Source organism: Coregonus clupeaformis, chromosome 14 (assembly GCF_020615455.1).
Source record: "Coregonus clupeaformis isolate EN_2021a chromosome 14, ASM2061545v1, whole genome shotgun sequence".
Classification (NCBI taxonomy): domain Eukaryota; kingdom Metazoa; phylum Chordata; class Actinopteri; order Salmoniformes; family Salmonidae; genus Coregonus; species Coregonus clupeaformis.
In genome coordinates, this window is record NC_059205.1 from 1725693 (window position 1) to 1753440 (window position 27748).

Below are 27748 nucleotides of genomic sequence, written 5' to 3' on the forward strand. Positions count from 1 at the left end.
GGTTCCCGTGGACTGGTTAGTCTGGTTCCCGTGGACTGGTTAGTCTGGTTCCCGTGGACTGGTTAGTCTGGTTCCCGTGGACTGGTTAGTCTGGTTCCTGTGGACTAGTTAGTCTGGTTCCTGTGGACTGGTTAGTCTGGTTCCTGTGGACTGGTTAGTCTGGTTCCTGTGGACTGGTTAGTCTGGTTCCTGTGGACTGGTTAGTCTGGTTCCCGTGGACTGGTTAGTCTGGTTCCTGTGGACTGGTTAGTCTGGTTCCCGGTTCCTGTGGACTGGTTAGTCTGGTTCCCGTGGACTGGTTAGTCTGGTTCCTGTGGACTGGTTAGTCTGGTTCCCGGTTCCTGTGGACTGGTTAGTCTGGTTCCTGCGGACTGGTTGGTCTGGTTCCCGGTTCCTGTGGACTGGTTGGTCTGGTTCCTGTGGACTGGTTAGTCTGGTTCCTGTGGACTGGTTAGTCTGGTTCCTGTGGACTGGTTAGTCTGGTTCCCGGTTCCTGTGGACTGGTTGGTCTGGTTCCTGTGGACTGGTTAGTCTGGTTCCTGTGGACTGGTTAGTCTGGTTCCCGGTTCCTGTGGACTGGTTAGTCTGGTTCCTGTGGACTGGTTAGTCTGGTTCCTGTGGACTGGTTAGTCTGGTTCCTGTGGACTGGTTAGTCTGGTTCCTTTTCTCCGACTACACGCTAACCCGAACACATCGCTCCAACTCATGATAATGTTTAGGCTTGTTAAGGCGTATTTACCACTACAGTACCATGCTCTCTGTGTATCACAGCGATTTATTATCTGTGTAACACGGAACATGACACTGCTTGTTGAGGAACTTCCTCCTTAGGCCTGTTTGTGTTGTGATGCCAGCTATAGTAAAACACAAGTTGTATTCACTAGGAACCAAACGGAAGCAAACAGACCTAAACATTTAGCAACAGTGTCCCACTAATGAATACACCACAAGAAAGAAGACAGACAAGAGTTTAAAAGCAAATGTGTTTGTATTTCATCCTGTCACTGTTAAAAGCATTCATTACAGACTGATTTATTATGATTACAGATCTCTGAATGTTTGTGTGTAAATTATGTCTTTAAAAAGGTAATACTGTATCACTGTATGTGTTGAAAGTAACAGGCACTGATTGATCAGGTGAATACATTATGTCTGACAGAGAGAGGTCTGGTCCTCTCCCATCGGTCTTCCAGTCAACACAGTCACACCCTCTGCTTTGGTCTCCCCTCTCACTCTCCTCTGCAGATCCCTTCTCTCTGCCTGAGTTACAGCTTCCTGCGTGGGTGTGACTTGCGCTGCATCATCCTCTGTCTGGAGCCGTTGGAGGAGAGCTTGGATCCTGAGACGACAGAAGAGTTACTCAGCATAACTCTCGGAGAACCTGGGACAGAGAGGTATAGTGACGTCTTCACTTTACTGTAGAACTACCCCCAACCTGGGACAGAGAGGTATCATATTGATTTTCCCTTTATTTAACTAGGCAAGTCAGTTAAGAACAAATTCTTATTCACAATGACGGCCTACACCGGCCAAACCCGGACGACGCTGGGCCAATTGTGCACCGCCCTATGGGACTCCCAATCACGGCCGGTTGTGATACAGCCTGGAATCGAACCAGGGGGTCTGTAGTGACGCCTCAAGCACTGTGATGCAGTGCCTTAGACCGCTGCGCCACTCGGGAGCCCTAGGGTAGTGTTTCCCAACTCCAGTCCTCCAGGACCCCCAACAGCCCAACTCCAGTCCTCCAGTACCCCCAACAGCCCAACTCCAGTCCTCCAGTACCCCCAACAGCCCAACTCCAGTCCTCCAGTACCCCCAACAGCCCAACTCCAGTCCTCCCAACAGCACACCTGATTCAACTTATCAATAAGCCCTCAATGAGTAGAATCAGGTGCGTTTTTCAGGTTTTACAAAAAAAAATGTATGCTGTTGGGGGTCCTGGAGGACTGGATTTGGGCTGTTGGGGATACTGGAGGACTGGAGTTGGGCTGTTGGGGGGTACTGGAGGACTGGAGTTGGGCTGTTGGGGGGACTGGAGTTGGGCTGTTGGGGGGACTGGAGTTGGGCTGTTGGGGGACTGGAGGACTGGAGTTGGGCTGTTGGGGGACTGGAGGACTGGAGTTGGGCTGTTGGGGATACTGGAGGACTGGAGTTGGGCTGTTGGGGGTCCTGGAGGACTGGATTTGGGCTGTTGGGGATACTGGAGGACTGGAGTTGGGCTGTTGGGGGTACTGGAGGACTGGAGTTGGGCTGTTGGGGGTCCTGGAGGACTGGAGTTGGGCTGTTGGGGATACTGGAGGACTGGAGTTGGGCTGTTGGGGGTCCTGGGGGACTGGAGTTGGGCTGTTGGGGGGTACTGGAGGACTGGAGTTGGGCTGTTGGGGGTCCTGGAGGACTGGAGTTGGGCTGTTGGGGGTCCTGGAGGACTGGAGTTGGGCTGTTGGGGGTCCTGGGGGACTGGAGTTGGGCTGTTGGGGGGTACTGGAGGACTGGAGTTGGGCTGTTGGGGGTCCTGGAGGACTGGAGTTGGGCTGTTGGGGGTCCTGGAGGACTGGAGTTGGGCTGTTGGGGGGTACTGGAGGACTGGAGTTGGGCTGTTGGGGGACTGGAGGACTGGAGTTGGGCTGTTGGGGGTCCTGGAGGACTGGAGTTGGGCTGTTGGGGGTCCTGGGGGACTGGAGTTGGGCTGTTGGGGGTCCTGGGGGACTGGAGTTGGGCTGTTGGGGGACTGGAGGACTGGAGTTGGGCTGTTGGGGGACTGGAGGACTGGAGTTGGGCTGTTGGGGGGACTGGAGGACTGGAGTTGGGCTGTTGGGGGACTGGAGGACTGGAGTTGGGCTGTTGGGGGGACTGGAGGACTGGAGTTGGGCTGTTGGGGGGCCTGGAGGACTGGAGTTGGGCTGTTGGGGGGACTGGAGGACTGGAGTTGGGCTGTTGGGGGACTGGAGGACTGGAGTTGGGCTGTTGGGGGTCCTGGAGGACTGGAGTTGGGCTGTTGGGGGTCCTGGAGGACTGGAGTTGGGCTGTTGGGGGTCCTGGGGGACTGGAGTTGGGCTGTTGGGGGTACTGGAGGACTGGAGTTGGGCTGTTAGGGTACTGGAGGACTGGCGTTGGGCTGTTGGGGTACTGGAGGACTGGAGTTGGGCTGTTGGGGGTCCTGGAGGACTGGAGTTGGGCTGTTGGGGATCCTGGAGGACTGGAGTTGGGCTGTTGGGGTACTGGAGGACTGGAGTTGGGCGTCCTGGAGGACTGGAGTTGGGCTGTTGGGGGGTACTGGAGTTGGGCTGTTGGGGTACTGGAGGACTGAGTTGGGCTGTTGGGGGGACTGGAGTTGGGCTGTTGGGGGGACTGGAGTTGGGCTGTTGGGGGGACTGGAGTTGGGCTGTTGGGAGGACTGGAGTTGGGCTGTTGGGGGGACTGGAGTTGGGCTGTTCGGGGTACTGGAGGACTGGAGTTGGGCTGTTGGGGGTACTGGAGGACTGGAGTTGGGCTGTTGGGGGGACTGGAGTTGGGCTGTTGGGGGTACTGGAGGACTGGAGTTGGGCTGTTGGGGGACTGGAGTTGGGCTGTTGGGGGGTACTGGAGTTGGGCTGTTGGGGGGTACTGGAGGACTGGAGTTGGGCTGTTGGGGATACCGGAGGACTGGAGTTGGGCTGTTGGGGATACTGGAGGACTGGAGTTGGGCTGTTGGGGGACTGGAGTTGGGCTGTTGGGGGACTGGAGTTGGGCTGTTGGGGGGACTGGAGTTGGGCTGTTGGGGGGACTGGAGTTGGGCTGTTGGGGGACTGGAGTTGGGCTGTTGGGGATACTGGAGGACTGGAGTTGGGCTGTTGGGGGTCCTGGAGGACTGGATTTGGGCTGTTGGGGATACTGGAGGACTGGAGTTGGGCTGTTGGGGGTACTGGAGGACTGGAGTTGGGCTGTTGGGGGTCCTGGAGGACTGGAGTTGGGCTGTTGGGGGTCCTGGAGGACTGGAGTTGGGCTGTTGGGGGTCCTGGGGGACTGGAGTTGGGCTGTTGGGGGTACTGGAGGACTGGAGTTGGGCTGTTGGGGGTCCTGGAGGACTAGAGTTGGGCTGTTGGGGGTCCTGGAGGACTGGAGTTGGGCTGTTGGGGGGCCTGGGGGACTGGAGTTGGGCTGTTGGGGGTACTGGAGGACTGGAGTTGGGCTGTTGGGGGTCCTGGAGGACTGGAGTTGGGCTGTTGGGGGTCCTGGAGGACTGGAGTTGGGCTGTTGGGGGGACTGGAGGACTGGAGTTGGGCTGTTGGGGGTACTGGAGGACTGGAGTTGGGCTGTTGGGGGGACTGGAGGACTGGAGTTGGGCTGTTGGGGGTACTGGAGGACTGGAGTTGGGCTGTTGGGGGTACTGGAGGACTGGAGTTGGGCTGTTGGGGGGACTGGAGGACTGGAGTTGGGCTGTTGGGGGTCCTGGAGGACTGGAGTTGGGCTGTTGGGGGTCCTGGGGGACTGGAGTTGGGCTGTTGGGGGTCCTGGGGGACTGGAGTTGGGCTGTTGGGGGACTGGAGGACTGGAGTTGGGCTGTTGGGGGACTGGAGGACTGGAGTTGGGCTGTTGGGGGTCCTGGAGGACTGGAGTTGGGCTGTTGGGGGTCCTGGAGGACTGGAGTTGGGCTGTTGGGGGTCCTGGGGGACTGGAGTTGGGCTGTTGGGGGTCCTGGGGGACTGGAGTTGGGCTGTTGGGGGGACTGGAGGACTGGAGTTGGGCTGTTGGGGGTCCTGGAGGACTGGAGTTGGGCTGTTGGGGGGACTGGAGGACTGGAGTTGGGCTGTTGGGGGGACTGGAGGACTGGAGTTGGGCTGTTGGGGGTCCTGGAGGACTGGAGTTGGGCTGTTGGGGGTCCTGGAGGACTGGAGTTGGGCTGTTGGGGGTCCTGGGGGACTGGAGTTGGGCTGTTGGGGGTACTGGAGGACTGGAGTTGGGCTGTTAGGGTACTGGAGGACTGGCGTTGGGCTGTTGGGGTACTGGAGGACTGGAGTTGGGCTGTTGGGGGTCCTGGAGGACTGGAGTTGGGCTGTTGGGGATCCTGGAGGACTGGAGTTGGGCTGTTGGGGTACTGGAGGACTGGAGTTGGGCGTCCTGGAGGACTGGAGTTGGGCTGTTGGGGGTACTGGAGTTGGGCTGTTGGGGTACTGGAGGACTGGAGTTGGGCTGTTGGGGGGACTGGAGTTGGGCTGTTGGGGGGACTGGAGTTGGGCTGTTGGGGGGACTGGAGTTGGGCTGTTGGGAGGACTGGAGTTGGGCTGTTGGGGGACTGGAGTTGGGCTGTTCGGGGTACTGGAGGACTGGAGTTGGGCTGTTGGGGGTACTGGAGGACTGGAGTTGGGCTGTTGGGGTGACTGGAGTTGGGCTGTTGGGGGTACTGGAGGACTGGAGTTGGGCTGTTGGGGGGACTGGAGTTGGGCTGTTGGGGGTACTGGAGTTGGGCTGTTGGGGGGTACTGGAGGACTGGAGTTGGGCTGTTGGGGATACCGGAGGACTGGAGTTGGGCTGTTGGGGATACTGGAGGACTGGAGTTGGGCTGTTGGGGGGACTGGAGTTGGGCTGTTGGGGGACTGGAGTTGGGCTGTTGGGGGGACTGGAGTTGGGCTGTTGGGGGGACTGGAGTTGGGCTGTTGGGGGGACTGGAGTTGGGCTGTTGGGGATACTGGAGGACTGGAGTTGGGCTGTTGGGGGTACTGGAGGACTGGAGTTGGGCTGTTGGGGGTACTGGAGGACTGGAGTTGGGCTGTTGGGGGTACTGGAGGACTGGAGTTGGGCTGTTGGGGGTACTGGAGGACTGGAGTTGGGCTGTTGGGGGTCCTGGAGGACTGGAGTTGGGCTGTTGGGGGGACTGGAGTTGGGCTGTTGGGGATACTGGAGGACTGGAGTTGGGCTGTTGGGGGTACTGGAGGACTGGAGTTGGGCTGTTGGGGGTCCTGGAGGACTGGAGTTGGGCTGTTGGGGGTACTGGAGGACTGGAGTTGGGCTGTTGGGGGTCCTGGAGGACTGGAGTTGGGCTGTTGGGGGTTCTGGAGGACTGGAGTTGGGCTGTTGGGGGTCCTGGAGGACTGGAGTTGGGCTGTTGGGGGGACTGGAGTTGGGCTGTTGGGGGGACTGGAGTTGGGCTGTTGGGGGGACTGGAGTTGGGCTGTTGGGGGTACTGGAGGACTGGAGTTGGGCTGTTGGGGGTCCTGGAGGACTGGAGTTGGGCTGTTGGGGGTCATGGAGGACTGGAGTTGGGCTGTTGGGAGACTGGAGTTGGGCTGTTGGGGGGACTAGAGGACTGGAGTTGGGCTGTTGGGGGTACTGGAGTTGGGCTGTTGGGAGACTGGAGTTGGGCTGTTGGGAGACTGGAGTTGGGCTGTTGGGGGGGTACTGGAGGACTGGAGTTGGGCTGTTGGGGGGACTGGAGTTGGGCTGTTGGGAGACTGGAGTTGGGCTGTTGGGAGACTGGAGTTGGGCTGTTGGGAGACTGGAGTTGGGCTGTTGGGAGACTGGAGTTGGGCTGTTGGGAGACTGGAGTTGGGCTGTTGGGAGACTGGAGTTGGGCTGTTGGGGGGACTAGAGGACTGGAGTTGGGCTGTTGGGAGACTGGAGTTGGGCTGTTGGGAGACTGGAGTTGGGCTGTTGGGAGACTGGAGTTGGGCTGTTGGGAGACTGGAGTTGGGCTGTTGGGAGACTGGAGTTGGGCTGTTGGGGGGACTAGAGGACTGGAGTTGGGCTGTTGGGGGGACTGGAGTTGGGCTGTTGGGGGGACTGGAGTTGGGCTGTTGGGGGACTGGAGTTGGGCTGTTGGGAGACTGGAGTTGGGCTGTTGGGAGACTGGAGTTGGGCTGTTGGGAGACTGGAGTTGGGCTGTTGGGAGACTGGAGTTGGGCTGTTGGGGGTCCTGGAGGACTGGAGTTGAGAAACACTGCTGTAGGGGATGGCTGAGTCATGTTACAATACTGTAGACCTACAACTAGCTCCTACAACTAGCTCCTACAACTAGCTCCTACAACTAGCTCCTACAACTAGCTCCTACAACTAGCTCCTACAACTAGCTCCTACAACTAGCTCCTACAACTAGCTCCTACAACTAGCTCCTACAACTAGCTCAACTAGCTCCTACAACTAGCTCCTACAACTAGCTCCTACAACTAGCTCAACTAGCTCCTACAACTAGCTCCTACAACTAGCTCAACTAGCTCCTACAACTAGCTCCTACAACTAGCTCCTACAACTAGCTCCTACAACTAGCTCCTACAACTAGCTCCTACAACTAGCTCCTACAACTACCTTTCAGGTTTATCTGACAGGTCTCCCTCGAACAAAAGGGGTAGAGCAAGTCTTCACATCGTTGTAAAACCATCCAGTACTGGTGAGGTTGGTTTCAGTATTATCTACTATTTGGTTTCTACTTACCGAAGGGTGAGAACGCGAAGCCCCCGAATGTGGGGACTGCAGCTCCGGGGCTGAGGAAGGGGTTGAGACCCCCCCCGCTCGAGCTCTGCTCTACTGCAGCCGTAGCTGGGGGAGGAGCCACCACTAGGTAGGAGGAGACAGAACAGTCAGAACATAGGCAACGCCCACAAACAACTCCTAGGCCCAGTCCCAAACAGACGAGTCCAGAAACAACTGCTAGGCCCAGTGCCAGAAACACAGAACCAACTGACCTAAGCACTGCATGTAGATCCGAAGTGGTTCAATCATTACATTAGAGATAGAAGGTAGATTGGAGGTAGATTAGAGGTACAGCGAGGGAAGAAAGTATTTGATCCCCTGCTGATTTTGTACGTTTGCCCACTGACAAAGAAATGATCAGTCTATAATTTTAATGGTAGGTTTATTTGAACAGTGAGAGACAGAATAACAACAACAAAATCCAGAAAAACGCATGTCAAAAATGTTATAAATTGATTTGCATTTTAATGAGGGAAATAAATATTTAACCCCCTCTCAATCAGAAAGATTTCTGGCTCCCAGGTGTCTTTTATACAGGTAACGAGCTGAGATTAGGAGCACACTCATAAAGGGAGTGCTCCTAATCTCAGCTTGTTACCTGTATAAAAGACACCTGTCCACAGAAGCAATCATTCAATCAGATTCCAAACTCTCCACCATGGCCAAGACCAAAGATCTCTCCAAGGATGTCAGGGGCAAGATTGTAGACCTACACAAGGCTGGAATGGGCTACAAGACCATCGCCAAGCAGCTTGGTGAGAAGGTGACAACAGTTGGTGCGATTATTCGCAAATGGAAGAAACACAAAAGAACTGTCAATCTCCCTCGGCCTGGGGCTCCATGCAAGATCTCACCTCGTGGAGTTTCAATGATCATGAGAACGGTGAGGAATCAGCCCAGAACTACACGGGAGGATCTTGTCAATGATCTCAAGGCAGCTGGGACCATAGTCACCAAGAAAACAATTGGTAACACACTACGTTGTGAAGGACTGAAATCCTGCAGCGTCCGCAAGGTCCCCCTGCTCAAGAAAGTACATATACAGGCCGTCTGAAGTTTGCCAATTAACATCTGACTGATTCAGAGGAGAACTGGGTGAAAGTGTTGTGGTCAGATGAGACCAAAATTGAGCTCTTTGGCATCAACTCAACTCGCTGTGTTTGGAGGAGGAGGAATGCTGCCTATGACCCAAAGAACACCATCCTCACCGTCAAACATGGAGGTGGAAACATTATGCTTTCGGGGTGTTTTTCTGCTAAGGGGACAGGACAACTTCACCGCATCAAAGGGACGATGGACGGGGCCATGTACCATCAAATCTTGGGTGAGAACCTCCTTCCCTCAGCCAGGGCATTGAAAATGGGTTGTGGATGGGTATTACAGCATGACAATGACCCAAAACACACAGCCAAGGCAACAAAGGAGTGGCTCAAGAAGAAGCACATTAAGGTCCTGGAGTGGCCTAGCCAGTCTCCAGACCTTAATCCCATAGAAAATCTGCGGAGGGAGCTGAAGGTTCGAGTTGCCAAACGTCAGCCTCGAAACCTTAATGACTTGGAGAAGATCTGCAAAGAGGAGTGGGACAAAATCCCTCCTGAGATGTATGCAAACCTGGTGGCCAACTACAAGAAACGTCTGACCTCTGTGATTGCCAACAAGGGTTTTGCCACCAAGTACTAAGTCATGTTTTGCAGAGGGGGTCAAATACTTATTTCCCTCATTAAAATGCAAATCAATTTATAACATTTTTTACATGCGTTTTTCTGGATTTTGTTGTTGTTATTCTGTCTCTCACTGTTCAAATAAACCTACCATTCAAATTATAGACTGATCATTTCTTTGTCAGTGGGCAAACGTACAAAATCAGCAGGGGATTTCCCTCACTGTAGATTAGAGGTAGATTGGAGGTAGATTGGAGGTAGATTGGAGGTAGATTGGAGGTAGATTAGAGGTAGATTGGAGGTAGATTAGAGGTAGATTGGAGGTAGATTAGAGGTAGATTAGAGGTAGATTGGAGGTAGATTGGAGGTAGATTGGAGGTAGATTAGAGGTGCACAGTAACTCACATGCTGTTGGTTGTGTTGGATCAGTCTGGAAGCAGCTGGGGGGTTCTGGAGACTCTACTATAGACACCTCTCTCACTGGAACACAGACAGTGTTGACAGTATATTAGGTATAAAAGAACAGTTGTCCAGTTCCCCAGTCTGCTGTATTTGCTCAGGGTACTGTATGACCCCTGCATACTTCTCAGAATAATAAATTAATCAATAAGGCCTATCCGTTGAGAACAGGTGCTGACTATTTCTGGTTAACTTCCAGTATCAAATTTTTTTGTGTGCGAAAAAATAACTATATACAATATACATCTTTTTTTAAAGTTGCCACTTTACTTTTCTCTCTGTTTAACTTCAAGTTAAAGAAGAGGTTCTCTCTGTCACCTTTCTCAGTAGACGAATGGTTCTGTACCTTTCTCAGTAGACGAATGGTTCTGTACCTTTCTCAGTAGACGAATGGTTCTGTACCTTTCTCAGTAGACGAATGGTTCTGTACCTTTCTCGTAGATGCTGATGAAGCTCCCCTGACACACCTCCTCCAGGAGCCCTCTGAAGTCAGCTACTGATGACATCACCATGTTAAAGGTGAAGTTGGGGTCGAAGGTCACGGATGGCAGGCCTCCAATCACAGGAGAGGAGTTCAGAGACTGACAGCTCTACAACAACATAGACAGGTTAGAGAGTCATCAAACACTGTTGATGTGCTAATGATCCTAAATATCAGGGAGACGTAGCATGGCCAGGTGGATACCCAAACTCTGGTGCCATTCTATAAAGTTACCATTAATACTGAATTACAAATCGACCTCAAGCCCAACAGTTCAGGGGTCGATTTGAAACTCTGCATCAGTCGTCTCTGGCTGACGGTGGCATTAACAGGACCTCCTCTTCATCAGTTACCTGGAGGAAGAAGATGTGGTCCTCAGTGTGTGACAGCTGCTCCAGCTCAGCGTCTCTCCTCCTCAGCTCAGACATCTCCTGCTCCAGTTTGGCCAGCAGTCCTTCGGCTTGGCTGACAGCAGTCTTCTCCTGGGCTCTGATCAGCTCCCTCACCTCGAACCTCTTCAGCTCCATGGAGCGGATCAGCTCTGTAAACACCCTCTCACTGTCCTCCACGGCCGACCGCGCTGAGCGCTGGAGGGGGACACAGAGGGACAGCAGACGTCTCTAGAGCTCCTGAATATATCTAATGTACTAATGTAATATTGTCTAAGTCTGAAGCCTCATTATATATTTTACATTATACATTTCAAGAAAGCGAGAGTTGCACCCCTCCTCAAAAAACCTACACTCGAACCCTCCGATGTCAACAACTACAGACCAGTAACCCTTCTTTCTTTTCTCTCCAAAACTCTTGAGCGTGTCGTCTATAGCCAACTCTCCTGCTATCTCTCTCAGAATGACCTTCTTGATCCAAACCAGTCAGGTTTCAAGACTGGTCATTCAACTGAGACTGCTCTTCTCTGTGTCACGGAGGCTCTCCGCACTGCTAAAGCTAACTCTCTCTCCTCTCCTATCCTTCTAGACCTATCTGCTGCCTTTGATACTGTGAACCATCAGATCCTCCTCTCCACCCTCTCCGAGTTGGGCATCTCCGGCGCGGCTCACTCTTGGATTGCGTCCTACCTGACAGGTCGCTCCTACCAGGTGGCGTGGCAAGAATCTGTCTCCGCACCACGTGCTCTCACCACTGGTGTCCCCCAGGGCTCAGTTCTAGGCCCTCTCCTATTCTCTCTATACACCAAGTCACTTGGCTCTGTCATATCCTCACATGGTCTCTCCTATCATTGCTACGCAGACGACACACAACTAATCTTCTCCTTTCCCCCTTCTGATAACCAGGTGGCAAATCGCATCTCTGCATGTCTGGCAGACATATCAGTGTGGATGTCGGATCACCACCTCAAGATGAACCTCGGCAACACGGAGCTGCTCTTCCTCCCGGGGAAGGACTGCCCGCTCCATGATCTCGCCATCACGGTTGACAACTCCGTTGTGTCCTCCTCCCAGAGTGCAAAGAACCTTGGCGTGACCCTGGACAACACCCTGTCGTTCTCCGCTAACATCAAAGCGGTGACCCGATCCTGTACGTTCATGCTCTACAACATTCGCAGAGTACAACCCTGCCTTACACAGGAAGTGGCACAGGTCCTAATCCAGGCACTTGTCATCTCCCGTCTGGATTACTGCAACTCGCTGTTGGCTGGCCTCCCTGCCTGTGCCATTAAACCCCTACAACTCATCCAGAACGCTGCAGCCCGTCTGGTGTTCAACCTTCCCAAGTTCTCTCATGTCACCCCGCTCCTCCGCACACTCCACTGGCTTCCAGTTGAAGCTCGCATCTGCTACAAGACCATGGTGCTTGCCTACGGAGCTGTGAGGGGAACGGCACATTCTTACCTTCAGACTCTGATCAGTCCCTACATCCAAACGAGGGCATTGCGTTCATCCACCTCTGGCCTGCTGGCTCCCCTTCCTCTGCGGAAGCACAATTCCCACTCAGCCCAGTCAAAACTGTTCGCTGCTCTGGCACCCCAATGGTGGAACAAGCTCCCTCACGACGCCAGGACAGCGGAGTCACTCACCACCTTCCGGAGACACTTGAAACCCCACCTCTTTAAGGAATACCTGGGATAGGATAAAAGTAATCCTCCTACCCCCGCCTTACCCCAACCCCCCCAAAAAAATTATAACAATAATAAAAATAATAAATAATAATAAATAAAAGAAATACAAATATATAAAACAAATGAAAATAAAAAATACACTAAATTAAATTTAAAAAAAAAAAAAATATTGTAAAGTGGTTGTCCCACTGGCTATCATAAGGTGAATGCACCAATTTGTAAATGTAAATGTAATGAACACAACCCTGATTTTTAGAGTGTGTGAGAAAGTATTGGCCATTTAGCACTGTCCTTCAATTTGTAAGTCGCTCTGGATAAGAGCGTCTGCTAAATGATGTAAATGTAAATAATTTAATGATCAAATATGTTAAATCAATACTAACAGAAATAGACAGCAGTTTAGTGTCAAGCCTGGTGTGGCCCAGTCTGTTACTCAGGAGAACCTGCAACGGCTTTCTGTCATCGTTAGACAGACAGATACTCACAGTGAGAGCGCTGATGGCCTGTCTCAGACAGACAGATACTCACAGTGAGAGCGCTGATGGTCTGTCTCAGACAGACAGATACTCACAGTGAGAGAGCTGATGGCCTGTCTCAGACAGACAGATACTCACAGTGAGAGCGCTGATGGCCTGTCTCAGACAGACAGATACTCACAGTGAGAGAGCTGATGGCCTGTCTCAGACAGACAGATACTCACAGTGAGAGAGCTGATGGCCTGTCTCAGACAGACAGATACTCACAGTGAGAGCGCTGATGGCCTGTCTCAGACAGACAGATACTCACAGTGAGAGCGCTGATGGCCTGTCTCAGACAGACAGATACTCACAGTGAGAGCGCTGATGGCCTGTCTCAGACAGACAGATACTCACAGTGAGAGCGCTGATGGCCTGTCTCAGACAGACAGATACTCACAGTGAGAGCGCTGATGGCCTGTCAGACAGACAGATACTCACAGTGAGAGCGCTGATGGCCTGTCTCAGACAGACAGATACTCACAGTGAGAGCGCTGATGGCCTGTCTCAGACAGACAGATACTCACAGTGAGAGCGCTGATGGCCTGTCTCAGACAGACAGATACTCACAGTGAGAGCGCTGATGGCCTGTCTCAGACAGACAGATACTCACAGTGAGAGCGCTGATGGCCTGTCAGACAGACAGATACTCACAGTGAGAGAGCTGATGGCCTGTCTCAGACAGACAGATACTCACAGTGAGAGCGCTGATGGCCTGTCAGACAGACAGATACTCACAGTGAGAGCGCTGATGGCCTGTCTCAGACAGACAGATACTCACAGTGAGAGCGCTGATGGCCTGTCTCAGACAGACAGATACTCACAGTGAGAGCGCTGATGGCCTGTCTCAGTTCCTGCACGTCCTTCTCCCTCTCCTGGATCCTCTGCTGAAACCCCCTCTTCAGCTCCCCCAGCTGGCTCTGAAGAGAAGTGGACAGATGGACAGAGAGACAGAGACCGACAGACAGAAAAGATCATTAGCTTCACGATATAAACATTAAATTAAATAAATCAATTGGTCATTTAGCAGACGCTCTTATCCAGAGCGACTTACAGGAGCAATTAGGCTTAAGTGCCTTGCTCAAGGGCACAGCGACAGATTTTTCACCTAGTCGGCTTGGGGATTAGAACCAGCGACCTTTCGGTTACTGGTACAACGCTCTTAACCACTAAGCTACCTGCCATTGATTTGAACTATAACTTTAAAGGGTAGTCTGGGACTGATAATCCTTTTTAGGACTTTTAAATGAATGCTATAATGCCATGTTATATAGCCACTGTCTTCACCCCCATCCCCTCAGCTCTTTACCGTACCATGTGTAGGGCTGACAGCTTTGTTGTTGTTTGAATCCCAGATTGCACCTTCAACTGATTCACATTGGTCTCAAAGCAGATTAAAATTGTTGATAGTATTTTACTCATTAGGACATTCAGTTGATGTCGGAAGTTTACAAACACGTAGGTTGGAGTCATTAAAACTCGTTTTTCAACCACTCCACAAATGTCTTGTTAACAAACTATAGTTTTGGCAAGTCGGTTAGGACATCTACTTTGTGCATGACACAAGTAATTTTTCCAACAATTGTTTACAGACAGATTCTTTCACTTATAATTCACTGTATTACAATTCCAGTGGGTCAGAAGTTTACATACACTAAGTTGACTGTGCCTTAAACAGCTTGGAAAATTCCAGAAAATGATGTCATGGCTTAGGAAGTTTCTGATAGGCTAATTGACATAATTTGAGTCAATTGGAGGTGTACCTGTGGATGTATTTCAAGGCCTATCTTCAAACTCAGTGCCTCTTAGCTTGACATCATGGGAAAATCAAAAGAAATCAGCCAAGACCTCAGAAAAAAAAAAAAAGGTAGACCTTCACAAGTCTGGTTCATCCTTGGGAGCAATTTCCAAACGCCTGAAGGTACCACGTTCATCTGTACAAACAATAGTATGCAAGATGAGTGGCGCAGTGGTCTAAGGCACTGCATCGCAGTGCTAGCTGTGCCACTAGAGATCCTGGTTCGAATCCAGGCTCTGTCGTAGCCGGCCGTGACCGGGAGACTCATGGGGTGGTGCACAATTGGCCCAGCGTCGTCCAGGGTAGGGGAGGGAATGACCGGCAGGGATGTAGCTCAGTTGGTAGAGCATGGCGTTGTGGGTTCGATTCCCACAGGGTGGGCAGTATGAAAAAAAAAAATAATAATAATGTATGCACTCACTAACTGTAAGTCGCTCTGGATAAGAGCGTCTGCTAAATTACGTAAATGTAAAGTATAAACACCATGGGACCACGCAGCCGTCATACCGCTCAGGAAGGAGACGCGTTCTGTCTCCTACAGATGAAAAGTGCAAATCAATCCCAGAACAACAGCAAAGGACCTTGTGAAGATGCTGGAGGAAACATGTACAAAAGTATCTATATCCACAGTAAAACGAGTCCTATATCGACATAACCTGAAAGGCCGCTCAGCAAGGAAGAAGCCACTGCTCCAAAACCGCCATAAAAAAGCCAGACTACGGTTTGCAACTGCACATGGGGACAAAGATCGTACTTTTTGGACAAATGTCCTCTGGTCTGATGAAACAAAAATAGAACTGTTTGGCCATAATGACCATCGTTATGTTTGGAGGAAAAAGGGGGTTGCTTGCAAGCCAAAGACCACCATCCCAACCGTGAAGCACAGGGGTGGCAGCATCATGCTGTGTGGGTGCTTTGCTGCAGGAGGGACTGGTGCACTTCACAAAATAGATGGCATAATGAGGAAGGAAAATTATGTGGATATTTTGAAGCAACATCTCAAGACATCAGTCAGGAAGTTAAAGCTTGGTTGCAAATGGGTCTTCCAAATGGACAATGACCCCAAGCATACTTCCAAAGTTGTATCAAAATGTCTTAAGGACAACAAAGTCAAGGTATTGGAGTGGCCATCACGAAGCCCTGACCTCAATCCTACAGAAAATGTGTGGGCAGAACTGAAAAAGCGTGTGCGAGCAAGGAGGCCTTCAAACCTGACTCAGTTACACCAGCTCTGTCAGAAGGAATGGGACAAAATTCACCCAACTTAGTGTGGGAAGCTTGTGGAAGGCTACCCGAAACATTTGACCCAAGTTAAACAATTTAAAGGCAATGCTACCAAATACCAATTGAGTGTATGTAAACTTCTGACCCACTGGGAATGTGATGAAAGAAATAAAAGCTGAAATAAATCATTCTCCCTACTATTATTCTGACATTTAACATTCTTAAAATAAAGTGGTGATCCTAACTGACCTAAGACAGGGAATTTTTACTAGGATTAAATGTTAGGAATTGTGAAAAACTGAGTTTAAATGTATTTGGCTAAGGTGTATGTAAACTTCCAACTTCAACTGCAGATGAAATTACTTGAGGGGCTATGTCAAAGTTCCAGAATGGGTGAAAATGGCAGCCACACTGGTCAGGGAGAAATCCAAACCAGTCTAATTGGAATGAGCATAATCCTGATTTACATTTTAGTCATTTAGCAGACGCTAAATGACTAAAGTTAGTGCATGCATTATTTTTATTTTTCATACCCCCGTGGGAATCGAACCCACAACCCTGGTGTTGCAAACGCCATGCTCTACCAACTGAGCTACATCCCTGCCGGCCATTCCCTCCCCTACCCTGGACGACGCTGGGCCAATTGTGCACCGCCCCATGGGTCTCCCGGTCACGGCCGGCTACAACAGAGCCTGGATTCGAACCAGGATCTCTAGTGGCACAGTTAGCACTGCGATGCAGCGCCTTAGACCACTGCGCCACTCGGGAGGTTATTTTACTATGCAGGAAAATAAAAGGCATGTGATATATCAGAAATTATGTAATGGAATTAGTCAGCCTGAAATATTGTCATTATAATTATAAATACAGTTTCTATGGGTTTTATATAAATGTTCTTTGTAGATACAGATCATAAATGTCTCAGTGTTCTTGAAAGCAGTGAGTGTTATTATATGAGAGAATATCAGTACTTGTTGCATTTACAACTTGTCTAAGTCCCATCATTAACTGATTTCAGTCCGTGTTTGGTTGTGGATTGACTGTGATTTCAGCCCGTGTTTGACTGTGGATTGACTGTGATTTCAGCCCGTGTTTGGCTGTGGATTGACTGTGATTTCAGCCCGTGTTTGACTGTGGATTGACTGTGATTTCAGCCCGTGTTTGGCTGTGGATTGATTGCATTGTTTGAATGGAACGTTGGCATATTGGCAGTTAATTACAACAATAATTGGAATCATTCCTCTAAAACTGGCAGGCTAGCTAACAAACATGCAGTGCAGATAAATTATTCAAATTCATTATTTTACACAATATCATCACAGCACTGGCAAACCTAGCTCTCGAAAACTCTAGGCGGCATTCTGCCTTCTTCCTACAGTTTTCAGCCATTAGCTTCACCCACAACTGACTCGTGTTAACTACAATACCGACGCTGTGTTTTAACGTTTAGAAATGTAAAATAATCGCTTGCGATACGGCTTTCTAAGCATATGGCCCTTATCTTTCATCAGAGAGAAAGAATCCTAAAACAGCTCCTTGTAGCAGTTACAGATCCATACAGCTATGGGGCCTCCATCCTACTAAACTACACTGCAGTTACAGATCCATACAGCTATGGGGCCTCCATCCTACTAAACTACACTGCAGTTACAGATCCATACAGCTATGGGGCCTCCATCCTACTAAACTACACTGTAGCAGTTACAGATCCATACAGCTATGGAGCCTCCATCCTACTAAACTACACTGTAGCAGTTACAGATCCATACAGCTATGGGGCCTCCATCCTACTAAACTACACTGTAGCAGTTACAGATCCATACAGCTATGGGGCCTCCATCCTACTAAACTACACTGTAGCAGTTACAGATCCATACAGCTATGGGGCCTCCATCCTACTAAACTACACTGTAGCAGTTACAGATCCATACAGCTATGGAGCCTCCATCCTACTAAACTACACTGTAGCAGTTACAGATCCATACAGCTATGGAGCCTCCATCCTACTAAACTACACTGTATTAGTTACAGATCCATACAGCTATGGAGCCTCCATCCTACTAAACTCCACTGTATTAGTTACGTCCTCTCATTCTGTGAACTAACATCATAACTGTTTAGAGCAGGCAGGTACGGTGGCACCCATAGGACATATAAGGTGAGTCAAAAGGCACACACAACACTAATTCACAAGGGCTACATAGCGAACATAACAAATACAACTGTTTATTATGGATTCTCATGACAATGAAGTTGGCATATGCTACGTGAATTGACGCTCTCTACTCTTGCACGCACATTTTGACGCCGTCTCTCCGTGTGATTTGGGCTTCGTGTGTAACGTAATGGAACAGAGTAATTATGAAGTGCTATGGTTGACCAACTCCCTGACCAAAATGTCTGACCTCTATCCCGTCATAAGAAGGTTCTTGTCCATTATCATATTCTAATTCCATACGTGGTTAGATCAAACCTATAAGCTTGACTTGGGTGAATCGAGACAACACAACAAAGAGCAGTTAATCACAGCCTACCTGTTTTTGCTGGATCTCAGTCTCCGCCAGGACTGTGTCATGACCCTTATGCTCCGCCGTCATGCACAGGTAGCATATACACTGCTGGTCGGTCCGACAATACACCTCAAGCAGCTTGTCGTGGTGGGGACAGATCGTCTCCTGTAGTTTCTTGGAGGCCTGGACCAGCTTGTGTTTCTTAAAAGCAGCTGATTCGTAGTGAGGCAGGAGGTGTGTGTCGCAGTAGGAGGCCAGACACACCAGACAGGACTTGACGGCTCGGTTCTTCCTCCCGGTGCACACGTCACATTCCACGTCCCCCGGTCCTGCGTGGCACTGTGGCGGGGGAGCAGCTTGGAGTCCAGTCTTCTTGAACTTGTCCACCACCTCGGCTAGCATGGTGTTTCTGCCGAGTAGAGGCCTCGGGTTGAAGCTCTGGCGGCACTGCGGACAACCGTAAACACCCATATAGTCGTCCTGGTCCCAGTAGCCTTTAATACAGACCAAACAGTAGCTGTGTCCGCACGGGATGGTCACAGGATCCCTCAGCACATCCAGACATATCGAACAGTTAAATTGGTCTTGGTCGAGGAAGAGTCCAGCTTGAGCCATTTTCCCGAACAGAAACAGCAGCAGCAACGACTTAAAGAGACGAGCTTTGTTTACAGGAAGTGGAGGTAGATCTGGTGGGTGTGATCTGTGGGGATGTCGTCAGAAGAAGGCGGAAGCCAACGGCTGCGAGTGACAGAACGAACTTCTTCTTCTATGATATCATGGTGGTCCACAAACCAACGTTAAAGGTGCATGCTGCCACCTACTGCGCTGGAGTGTGTGGTCAATCTCGGTTCACAACATTTCTAAATCCTCCTCCCTAACTCAGTACTTCTGAGAAAATAAAGAACTCTACTAACTTCTAATAGACCCTCCCCCATCCCTCACCTCTACCCAGTGGAACATTAATATCAATTATATCTAGTTTCAAAGCTCTTTTGGCTAACTGGTCTACAATTTCATTCCCTTCCACACCCGAATGGGCTGGTACCCAGCAGAATCTCACTACTACACCCAGTCTCTCAATTCTCCATAATAACATTAATACCTCCAATAGTAGGTCACTCCTATTACATTTACATTTACATCATTTAGCAGATGCTCTTATCCAGAGCGACTTACAAATTGGTGCATTCAACTTATGATAGCCAGTGGGACAACCACCTTTTATTTTATTTATTTTTCTTTAATGGGGGGGTGGGGGAAGAAGGATTACTTTATACTATTCCAGGTATTCCTTAAAGAGGTAGGGTTTCAAGTGTCTCTGGAAGGTGGTCAGTGACTCCGCTGTCCTGGCGTCGTGGGGGAGCTTGTTCCACCATTGGGGTGCCAGAGCAGCGAATAGCTTTGACTGGGCTGAGCGGGAACTGTGCTTCCGTAGCGGTAGGGGAGCTAGCAGATGATAAACTATTCAATACAGACAGAGAATCTGAACATACTATAATTCTGACAGGTTGTACGTCCTCCACCCTGTGGAGGGCAACTATTATCGCCAACAGTTCAACTGAGTATACTGATGTAATATTCATATGGGTCACCATACTGAATTGTAATTGGATGCATCATACTGTGCAATGATTGGTTAAGACCACCCAGGTGGTGAGGTCATTCTAAGATGATCATGGCCAGAGACACATGGACATGCACGTTATAGCTAGTTAATAAAGAGCTACGTTTATAAATATCCTGTCGTCCTGCATTTTATTATTTTGTACAAAGCGTACAAAACAAGACATGGTGTCAGAGTAAAAGGACTAAAAGATGGATTTTGCTGGAGTTCCTTCACCTCGAATGGATTGGGGGTCTACAAATCTACCCGATGCATGGCGTAAGTTCAAACAGCATGTGGAGCTGATGTTCACGGGTCCTCTGAAGGAAAGAGGAGAAGAGGAAAAGTGCAGCTACCTGCTCCTCTGGATCGGTGAAAAAGGGAGAGACATTTACAACACATGGACACTTACCGAGGCTGAATCAAAGGTACTGAAAACATACTACGATCGTTTTGAAGCATATGTTTTGCCAAAGACCAATACAATTTTCGCTAGGTACAAATTCCATGAGAAAGTACAAGGCGCTAGTGAATCGTTTGAACAGTTTGTCACTGAGCTGCGTCTGCTTGTGAAAGACTGTGATTATGCAAACAAGGATGAGATGGTCAGGGACCGTATTGTATTTGGAATACAATCACCGCGAGTGAGAGAGAAACTTTTGAATGTTGGATCAGAGTTAACGCTGGACAAAGCTATCGACATAGCCAGATCTCACGAGCTAGCACAGGTTCAGATGAAAACCATTTCAGGCGGCAGCATGAGCGCATCACGTGAACAAGCAGTGCACGCAGTCAGGCAGACATCAAAGCACACCTCCAGTGCCCAGAGAGCATGTTTCAGAACGGAGACAGACAGAACTCCAAAACAGAGCGACACAGACTCCAAACGCCCCAAAACATGTGGATATTGTGGATACAAAGTGCATGGCGAACAGGGGAATTGCCCAGCTAAAGGCAAACAGTGTACTAAATGTGGAAAATGGAATCACTTTGCAAAAGTGTGCAGAGTTTACCGTGGAAAAACAGTACATACAGTGAGTGAAGATGAAATGTCAATCAAAGAGTCAAATGCTGATGAACTGTTTATTGATTCAGTGACACAGAAAAGTCAGATATCAGAGACAGAGCAAGCCTTTGCTGACATTGAGATAGGAAGACAAGGCACAGAGCTAAAATTCAAACTAGACACTGGTGCACAAGTAAACATTATTCCTCTGAGTAAGTACAGAAGCTTGACATCTGAGTGTGAGCTACAGCCCACCACGCGCAGACTGACTGGTTATGGTGGTGAACAGCTCCCAGTAAAAGGCACATGCACTCTCAAATGCAAATACAAGGAAAGGGACATGATGTTGGACTTTTACGTTGTTGACACTCGAGCACCTGCAGTGCTAGGTCTTAAAGCATGTTTAGACATGGACCTTATCAAGCTAGTTTTATCAGTGACAGCACCAGTAGAGATAGAGAATGTCATGGAGGAGTTTGCTGATGTTTTTACAGGAATAGGACTATTCCCAGGAGAATGTACCATTCACCTTAACCCAGACGCAACCCCTGTGATCTACCCACCGAGAAAGATTCCACTTGCTCTCCGCGCCCGTCTGAAGAAAGAGTTGGAGAGCATGGAGCAATCTGACATCGTCACCAAGGTTACAGAACCGACGGATTGGGTCAACGCGTTAGTGGTGGTGGAGAAACCACGGACAGGCAAGCTCAGAGTATGTCTCGACCCAAGAGACTTGAACAAGGCTATCAAACGGCCCCATTACCCCTTACCGACGCTAGATGGCATCACACACAAGCTAGCGGGCGCACGCTACTTCAGTGTCATGGACGCCAGATCAGGCTACTGGGCTATCAAGCTCACAGAAGAGTCATCTAAGCTCACAACGTTCAACACACCGTTTGGACGCTACAGGTTCCGTCGCCTGCCTTTTGGGATTATCTCAGCCCAAGACGAGTTTCAGCGAAAGATCGACGAGGTTTACGAAGGCCTCGACGGAGTCGTGGCAATTGTGGACGACATCCTTGTCTATGGTCGAACCAAAGAGGAACACGACAGAAACCTCAGCGCGATGCTGCAAAGGTCCCGCGAGAGAGGAGTCCGGCTCAACCCCGAGAAGAGCACAGTCGGGCGCTACAGAGGTCAGCTACTTCGGGCATCTTCTCACAGCGAATGGAATCAAGCCAGATCCGCAGAAGATCTCAGCCATAAAGGAAATGGAGCCACCAAAGAACCGCGCAGAGCTGGAAACAGTGCTTGGCATGGTCAACTACTTAGCCAAGTTCGCACCCAGCCTCTCCAATGCTAATGCACCCCTGCGTCAGCTGCTAAAGCAGTCCAGTGAGTTCCTCTGGGACAACCAACATGACATCGCTTTCCAGAAAGTGAAAGACTTGATCACGAGAGAACCAGGACCAATCCTTGCCTACTACGACCCCAACAAAGAGCTCAGACTCCAGGTGGACGCGTCAAAGTATGGACTAGGGGCAGTGCTACTGCAAGAAGGAAAACCCATCGGCTACGCTTCCAAATCTCTCACAGACTGTGAAATCAACTACGCTCAAATCGAAAAGGAGCTGTACGCCATTCTGTTCGGATGTAAGCGTTTCCATCAGTATGTCTATGGACGACAAGTCATTGTGGAATCAGACCACAAGCCCCTCGAGTCAATCATGAGGAAACCGTTAGCCGCAGCCCCGCCAAGGCTACAGAGAATGATCCTTCAACTACAAAAATACGACTTCACAATCACTCACCGTCCAGGCAAAGACATCCCTGTCGCAGACACACTCTCCAGGAAGTTTCTTACCTACAAGGACAGCAGCCTCAGTGAAGGCATGGACATGCAGGTGCACACTGTGTACAGCAACTTACCAGTTAGTGACACAAAACTGAAGGAGATCCGAGCAGAAACAGAAAAAGACACACAACTCACACAGCTGAGGAAAGTCATACAGTCAGGATGGCCTGAGGAGAGGAGAAAATGCCCTCAGAGCGTCTCAGAGTTCTGGAACCATCGTGACGAACTATCACAGATCAACGGAATCATTTTCAAAGGAGAGAAAATCATCATTCCTACCAGTCTCAGAGAAGAGATTTTGACAAAGATCCATGCTGGACACATGGGCATGGAAAAGTGCAAACAGAGAGCACGGGACATTTTGTTTTGGCCCGGAATGTGCAAACAAATAGAGGACATGGTTGGTAAATGCCCCACCTGTCTTGAACGACGCCCCTCGAACACCAAAGAGCCAATGTTACCTCACCGTATCCCAGACCGACCCTGGCAGGTCGTGGCAACCGATCTGTTCACGTGGAACAACGAGGACTACATTATAACAGTGGACTACTACAGCAGATACTTCGAACTCGACAAGCTTCACAGCACCACATCTGCAGCTGTGATACACAAGCTGAAAGCAGCCTTTGCCAGGCATGGCATTGTAGAGACTTTAATATCTGACAATGGGCCCTGTTACAAATCAAATGAGTTTGAATCCTTCACAAAAGCATGGGAGTTCACACACGTCACCACAAGCCCACATTACCCTCAAAGTAATGGCCTTGCTGAAAAATCTGTGCAGATCGCTAAATCACTCATGGACAAAGCAAAAGCAGACAAGCGAGACCCCTACCTCAGTCTCCTTGAATACCGCAACACTCCAGTTGACAACTTCAAATCACCAGCCCAGCTGTTGATGAGCCGCAGACTTCGCTCAATCCTCCCCAGCACCAACCAGCAGCTGCAACCTGAGGTCGTCAGCTACAAGGAAGTGCATGCAAAACGTGCACAGAGACAGCAACAGCAAAAGCGATACTACGACAGGTCAGCCAGACCACTGCCACCACTGAACGACGGAGAGTCAGTTAGAATCCAGGAGCATGGCTACTGGAAGCCAGCAGTCGTCATCCAACCAGCTGACACTGAACGTTCATATCACGTTCGCACCGCAGAAGGAGCGGTGTACCGCCGCAATCGTCGTCACCTACTGAACACAAAAGAACAACACACTGACGAGATGAACTGTTCCCCTGAAAGAGAACGGGATGGACTAAGCACAGACACAACACAACATACACCATACTTACCTGCAACACCACAAGAGCTGTTGACTGACACAGAAGCATGCTCAGCTTCATATCACACAAGGTCAGGAAGAGAGGTCAAGCCTAGAGCTGTCCTAGACCTGTGAAATGTCAAAGGGTGTAGGCGGATCGCTGCCCTAAAAGAGTTTCCAGACTGTAAACTTGTTATTGAAAGTTAACTTGAAATGCTTTGGTATTGTATTTGTTTGATATGTTGAGATGTCATTGCTACAGTGAAAAGCTGAGTTGCTGAGAAATATTTGTTCTAAAAATAACAATATGCTGAATCATTGTTTGTGTCACAGTTCCCTCAGCCAGAACCCAGAAGCAGACCAGGACAAGGAGAGTTGAACGAAGGTGAGGGTTTATTTAGATACAACAAAAGGTGCAGAATAATCCAGGGACAGAGCGGGCGGCGTGGATGAGTAGTTGGGGGTGCAGCACTAGGTCCAGTGATGGCTCGGCAGCCGCCGACCATCAGGCAGAGGTGGGGTGAAGGTTCCGGACGTGTGACTGCAGGTGGAACAAAAACGGAGGTAAGGACACAAAAACTCAACAAAGTACAAAACAACAAAACTCACGCTAGAAACTCTAAACTGATACACAGAACACCTACTGTTCATGGCTAACGATCCGGCAGGAACTGGATGTTTGGCCAGAGCCTAAAAAGGGTGATGATGAGGGCCAGGTGTGCAGATTGCTGACGGGATGCAGGTGCGGAAAACCAGAGAGCTCCCCGGAGCGTTCCCGAACCCTCGGGAAACTGGAGACTACGAACCCAAAACACTGGTCACCAGACAGGACCCGACTCAGACTGCCGGGATCGTTACAGTACCCCCCCTCCGACGAACGCCACCGGGCGGACCTCCCGGAGCGCCAGGATGGAGGCGGTAGAAATCCCTGATGAGGTCAGCATCTAGGACCTGTCGCCGCGGAATCCAACTCCTCTCTTCAGGACCATACCCCTCCCAGTCCACGAGATACTGGAAACCCCGGCCCCGCCGTCTGGAATCCATGATGCGACGCACCGTGTAGGCAGGACCACCTCCGATCATCCGAGGAGGAGGAGGAGGAGGCGGAGGAGGCAACAGAGGACTGAGGAAGACAGGCTTGAGGCAGGAGACATGAAAGGTGGGATGGACTCTGAGCGTCCTCGGTAGTTTGAGTCGAACTGCCACCGGATTGATCACCTTCTCCACCACAAACGGACCAATGAACTTCGGTAACAACTTCCTAGACTCAGTCCGTAACGGAAGATCCCGTGTGGCCAACCAAACCCTATCTCCGATGGTATAGGTGGGAGCGGGGATCCGGCGACGATTCGCCTGGAGCTGATACCGATCCGAACCTCTAAGGAGTGCCTTTCTGGCCCGATGCCAGGTCCGGTGGCAACGACGAATATGAGCCTGAACAGAAGGCACTGATAGCTCCCTCTCCTGAGAAGGGAACAGGGGAGGTTGGTAGCCATACAGGCACTGGAAGGGAGACATCCCAGTGGCAGAAGTAGGGAGAGTATTGTGGGCATACTCAACCCAAGGCAACTGAGAGGCCCAGGAGGTGGGGTTGGAAGAGACCAGACAGCGTAGCGTGGATTCCATCTTCTGGTTGGCTCTCTCCGCCTGACCATTGGATTGGGGGGTGAAAACCAGATGTGAGACTGACTGTAGCTCCAATGGCCAAACAGAAGGACTTCCAGACAGCAGAGGTAAACTGAGGGCCACGGTCGGAAACGATATCACTGGGCAAACCGTGGACCCTGAAAACCTCCCTAACCAGGATCTCGGACGTCTCCGAGGCAGAGGGAAGCTTGGCAATAGGCACAAAGTGGGCGAACTTGCTGAATCTGTCCACGATAGTCAGAACGACCGTGTTCCCCTCAGAAGCGGGCAACCCCGTGACGAAGTCCAGGGCCAGATGCGACCATGGACGCCGGGGAATAGGAAGGGGGTGAAGTAGTCCAGCGCTGGGCCGATTGGTACTCTTATTCTGCGCACACACTGGACAGGCAGCAACAAAACCCCCGAGTATCCTCGGCCATGGCAGGCCACCAAAAACGTCTGCGAAGAAACGCCATAGTCCGAGCCACGCCAGGGTGACAAGCCATCTTGCTGGCGTGGGACCATTTGAGGACAGCAGGACGAACCGACTCAGGCACAAACAACCGACCGGGTGGACCGTTACCGGGACCGGGCTGAGTCCGAAGGGCCGCCAGCACCTCCTCCTCAATCTTCCACATAACTGCTCCCACGACGCAGTTCCGGGGAGAATAGTCTCGGTCTTGGACCCACTCTCCTCCGTCTTGGAGAACATCCGGGACAAGGCGTCCGCCTTGCCGTTCTTAGATCCAGGTCGGAACGTCAGGGCAAACTTGAATCGTCCGAAAAACAACGCCCACCTGGCCTGACGGGAGTTGAGACGTTTAGCCGATTGCACGTAAGCAAGATTCTTGTGGTCAGTCCAGACAATAAACGGTTGCTCCGCCCCCTCCAACCAGTGGCGCCACTCCTCCAAGGCAAGTTTCACCGCGAGAAGCTCCCGGTTACCCACATCGTAATTCCTCTCTGCAGGCGAAAGGCGACGAGAGTAGTAGGCGCAGGGATGGAGTTTACTGTCCGTGGAGCATCGCTGCGACAGGATGGCGCCAACTCCCACATCAGACGCGGTCCACTTCAACGACCGAACTGACGGGCCGTGTCCGGTTGAGAGAGAATCGGTGCGTTGGTGAATCGCCTCTTCAAATCCAGAAACGCTCGATCCGCCTCCGGATTCCACTTGAAGGTCCTGATACTGGAAGTCAAGGCAGTTAATGGAGCGGCCACACGGCTGTAATCCCGGATGAATCTGCGGTAGAAATTCGCAAACCCCAAAAATCTCTGGAGTTGCAATCTCGTACCGGGCTGGGCCCATTCCAGAACCGCTCTAACCTTCTCCTGATCCATCCTAATCTCACCCCTGGAGATGATGTACCCGAGAAAGGATGTAGTGTGGGCGTGAAACTCGCACTTCTCGGCCTTCACGAACAGGCGATTCTCCAACAATCGCTGCAGAACCTGCCGGACATGCTGGACGTGGTCGGAAGGTTCCTTCGAGAAGATCAGAATGTCATCCAGGTAAACAAACACGAAGAGACCGATCATATCTCTCAGGACGTCGTTCACCATACTCTGGAATACCGCTGGAGCATTGGTCAGTCCAAACGGCATCACCTGATACTCGAAGTGACCCATCGGTGTATTGAAACCCGTCAACCACTCGTCCCCCTCTCTGATCCGGACCAGGTGATACGCATTGCGTAGGTCTAGCTTGGTGAACACCGTAGCACCCTGTAAGGAGTCGAAGGCAGAACTCATCAAGGGCAGGGGATACTTGTTCTTGACCGTGATGTCATTCAACCCCCGATAATCAATACACGGTCGAAGAGAGCCATCCTTCTTTCCCACAAAGAAGAATCCTGCCCCCAGGGGTGATGACGAGGGACGAACGAGACCAGCAGCTAGGGACTCCTTGATGTAGGTCTCCAACGCCTCACGTTCAGGTCGGGAGATACTGTATAACCTTCCCTTGGGGTAGACAGCTCCAGGAACCAGGTTGATGGCACAATCATATGGTCGGTGGGGAGGAAGTGACAGAGCCTTCTGCTTACTGAAAACTTCCCCCAAATCGTGATATGTCTCGGGAACCAGGGACAAATCTGGGGGTTTAGCCTCAATCACCTGACTGGGAACCGAATGGGGGCAGGCAGTCTTGAGACAGTTAGCATGACAATCAAGGCTCCAACTCGTTACCTTGCCCGTCACCCAATCGAACGTGGGATTGTGTTCCTTCAGCCAGGGGTATCCAAGGACCAGAGGAACATGGGAAGACGGCAGAATGAAAAAATGAAA

At 50.7% G+C, this 27748-nt stretch overlaps 1 protein-coding gene across 2 annotated transcripts; it reads right to left on the reverse strand.

The window, feature by feature from the left end:
- Positions 1-969: 969 nt before the first annotated feature.
- On the reverse strand, positions 970-18879 carry LOC121580521 (E3 ubiquitin-protein ligase TRIM47). Of its 2 annotated transcripts, none has more exons than XM_041895436.2 (7): positions 18196-18879; positions 13464-13559; positions 10398-10631; positions 9994-10153; positions 9510-9584; positions 7405-7527; positions 970-1381 (listed from the first exon to the last, which is right to left on the reverse strand). In XM_041895436.2, the coding sequence occupies exons 1-7, from the start codon at positions 18784-18786 to the stop codon at positions 1266-1268; spliced, it is 1395 nt and encodes a 464-aa protein (XP_041751370.1). In that variant the 5' UTR covers positions 18787-18879; the 3' UTR covers positions 970-1265. The 2 variants fall into 2 exon arrangements, with proteins under 2 accessions (XP_041751370.1, XP_041751372.1); XM_041895438.2 differs by having other exon boundaries at positions 970-1339; positions 18196-18878.
- Positions 18880-27748: the final 8869 nt, after the last annotated feature.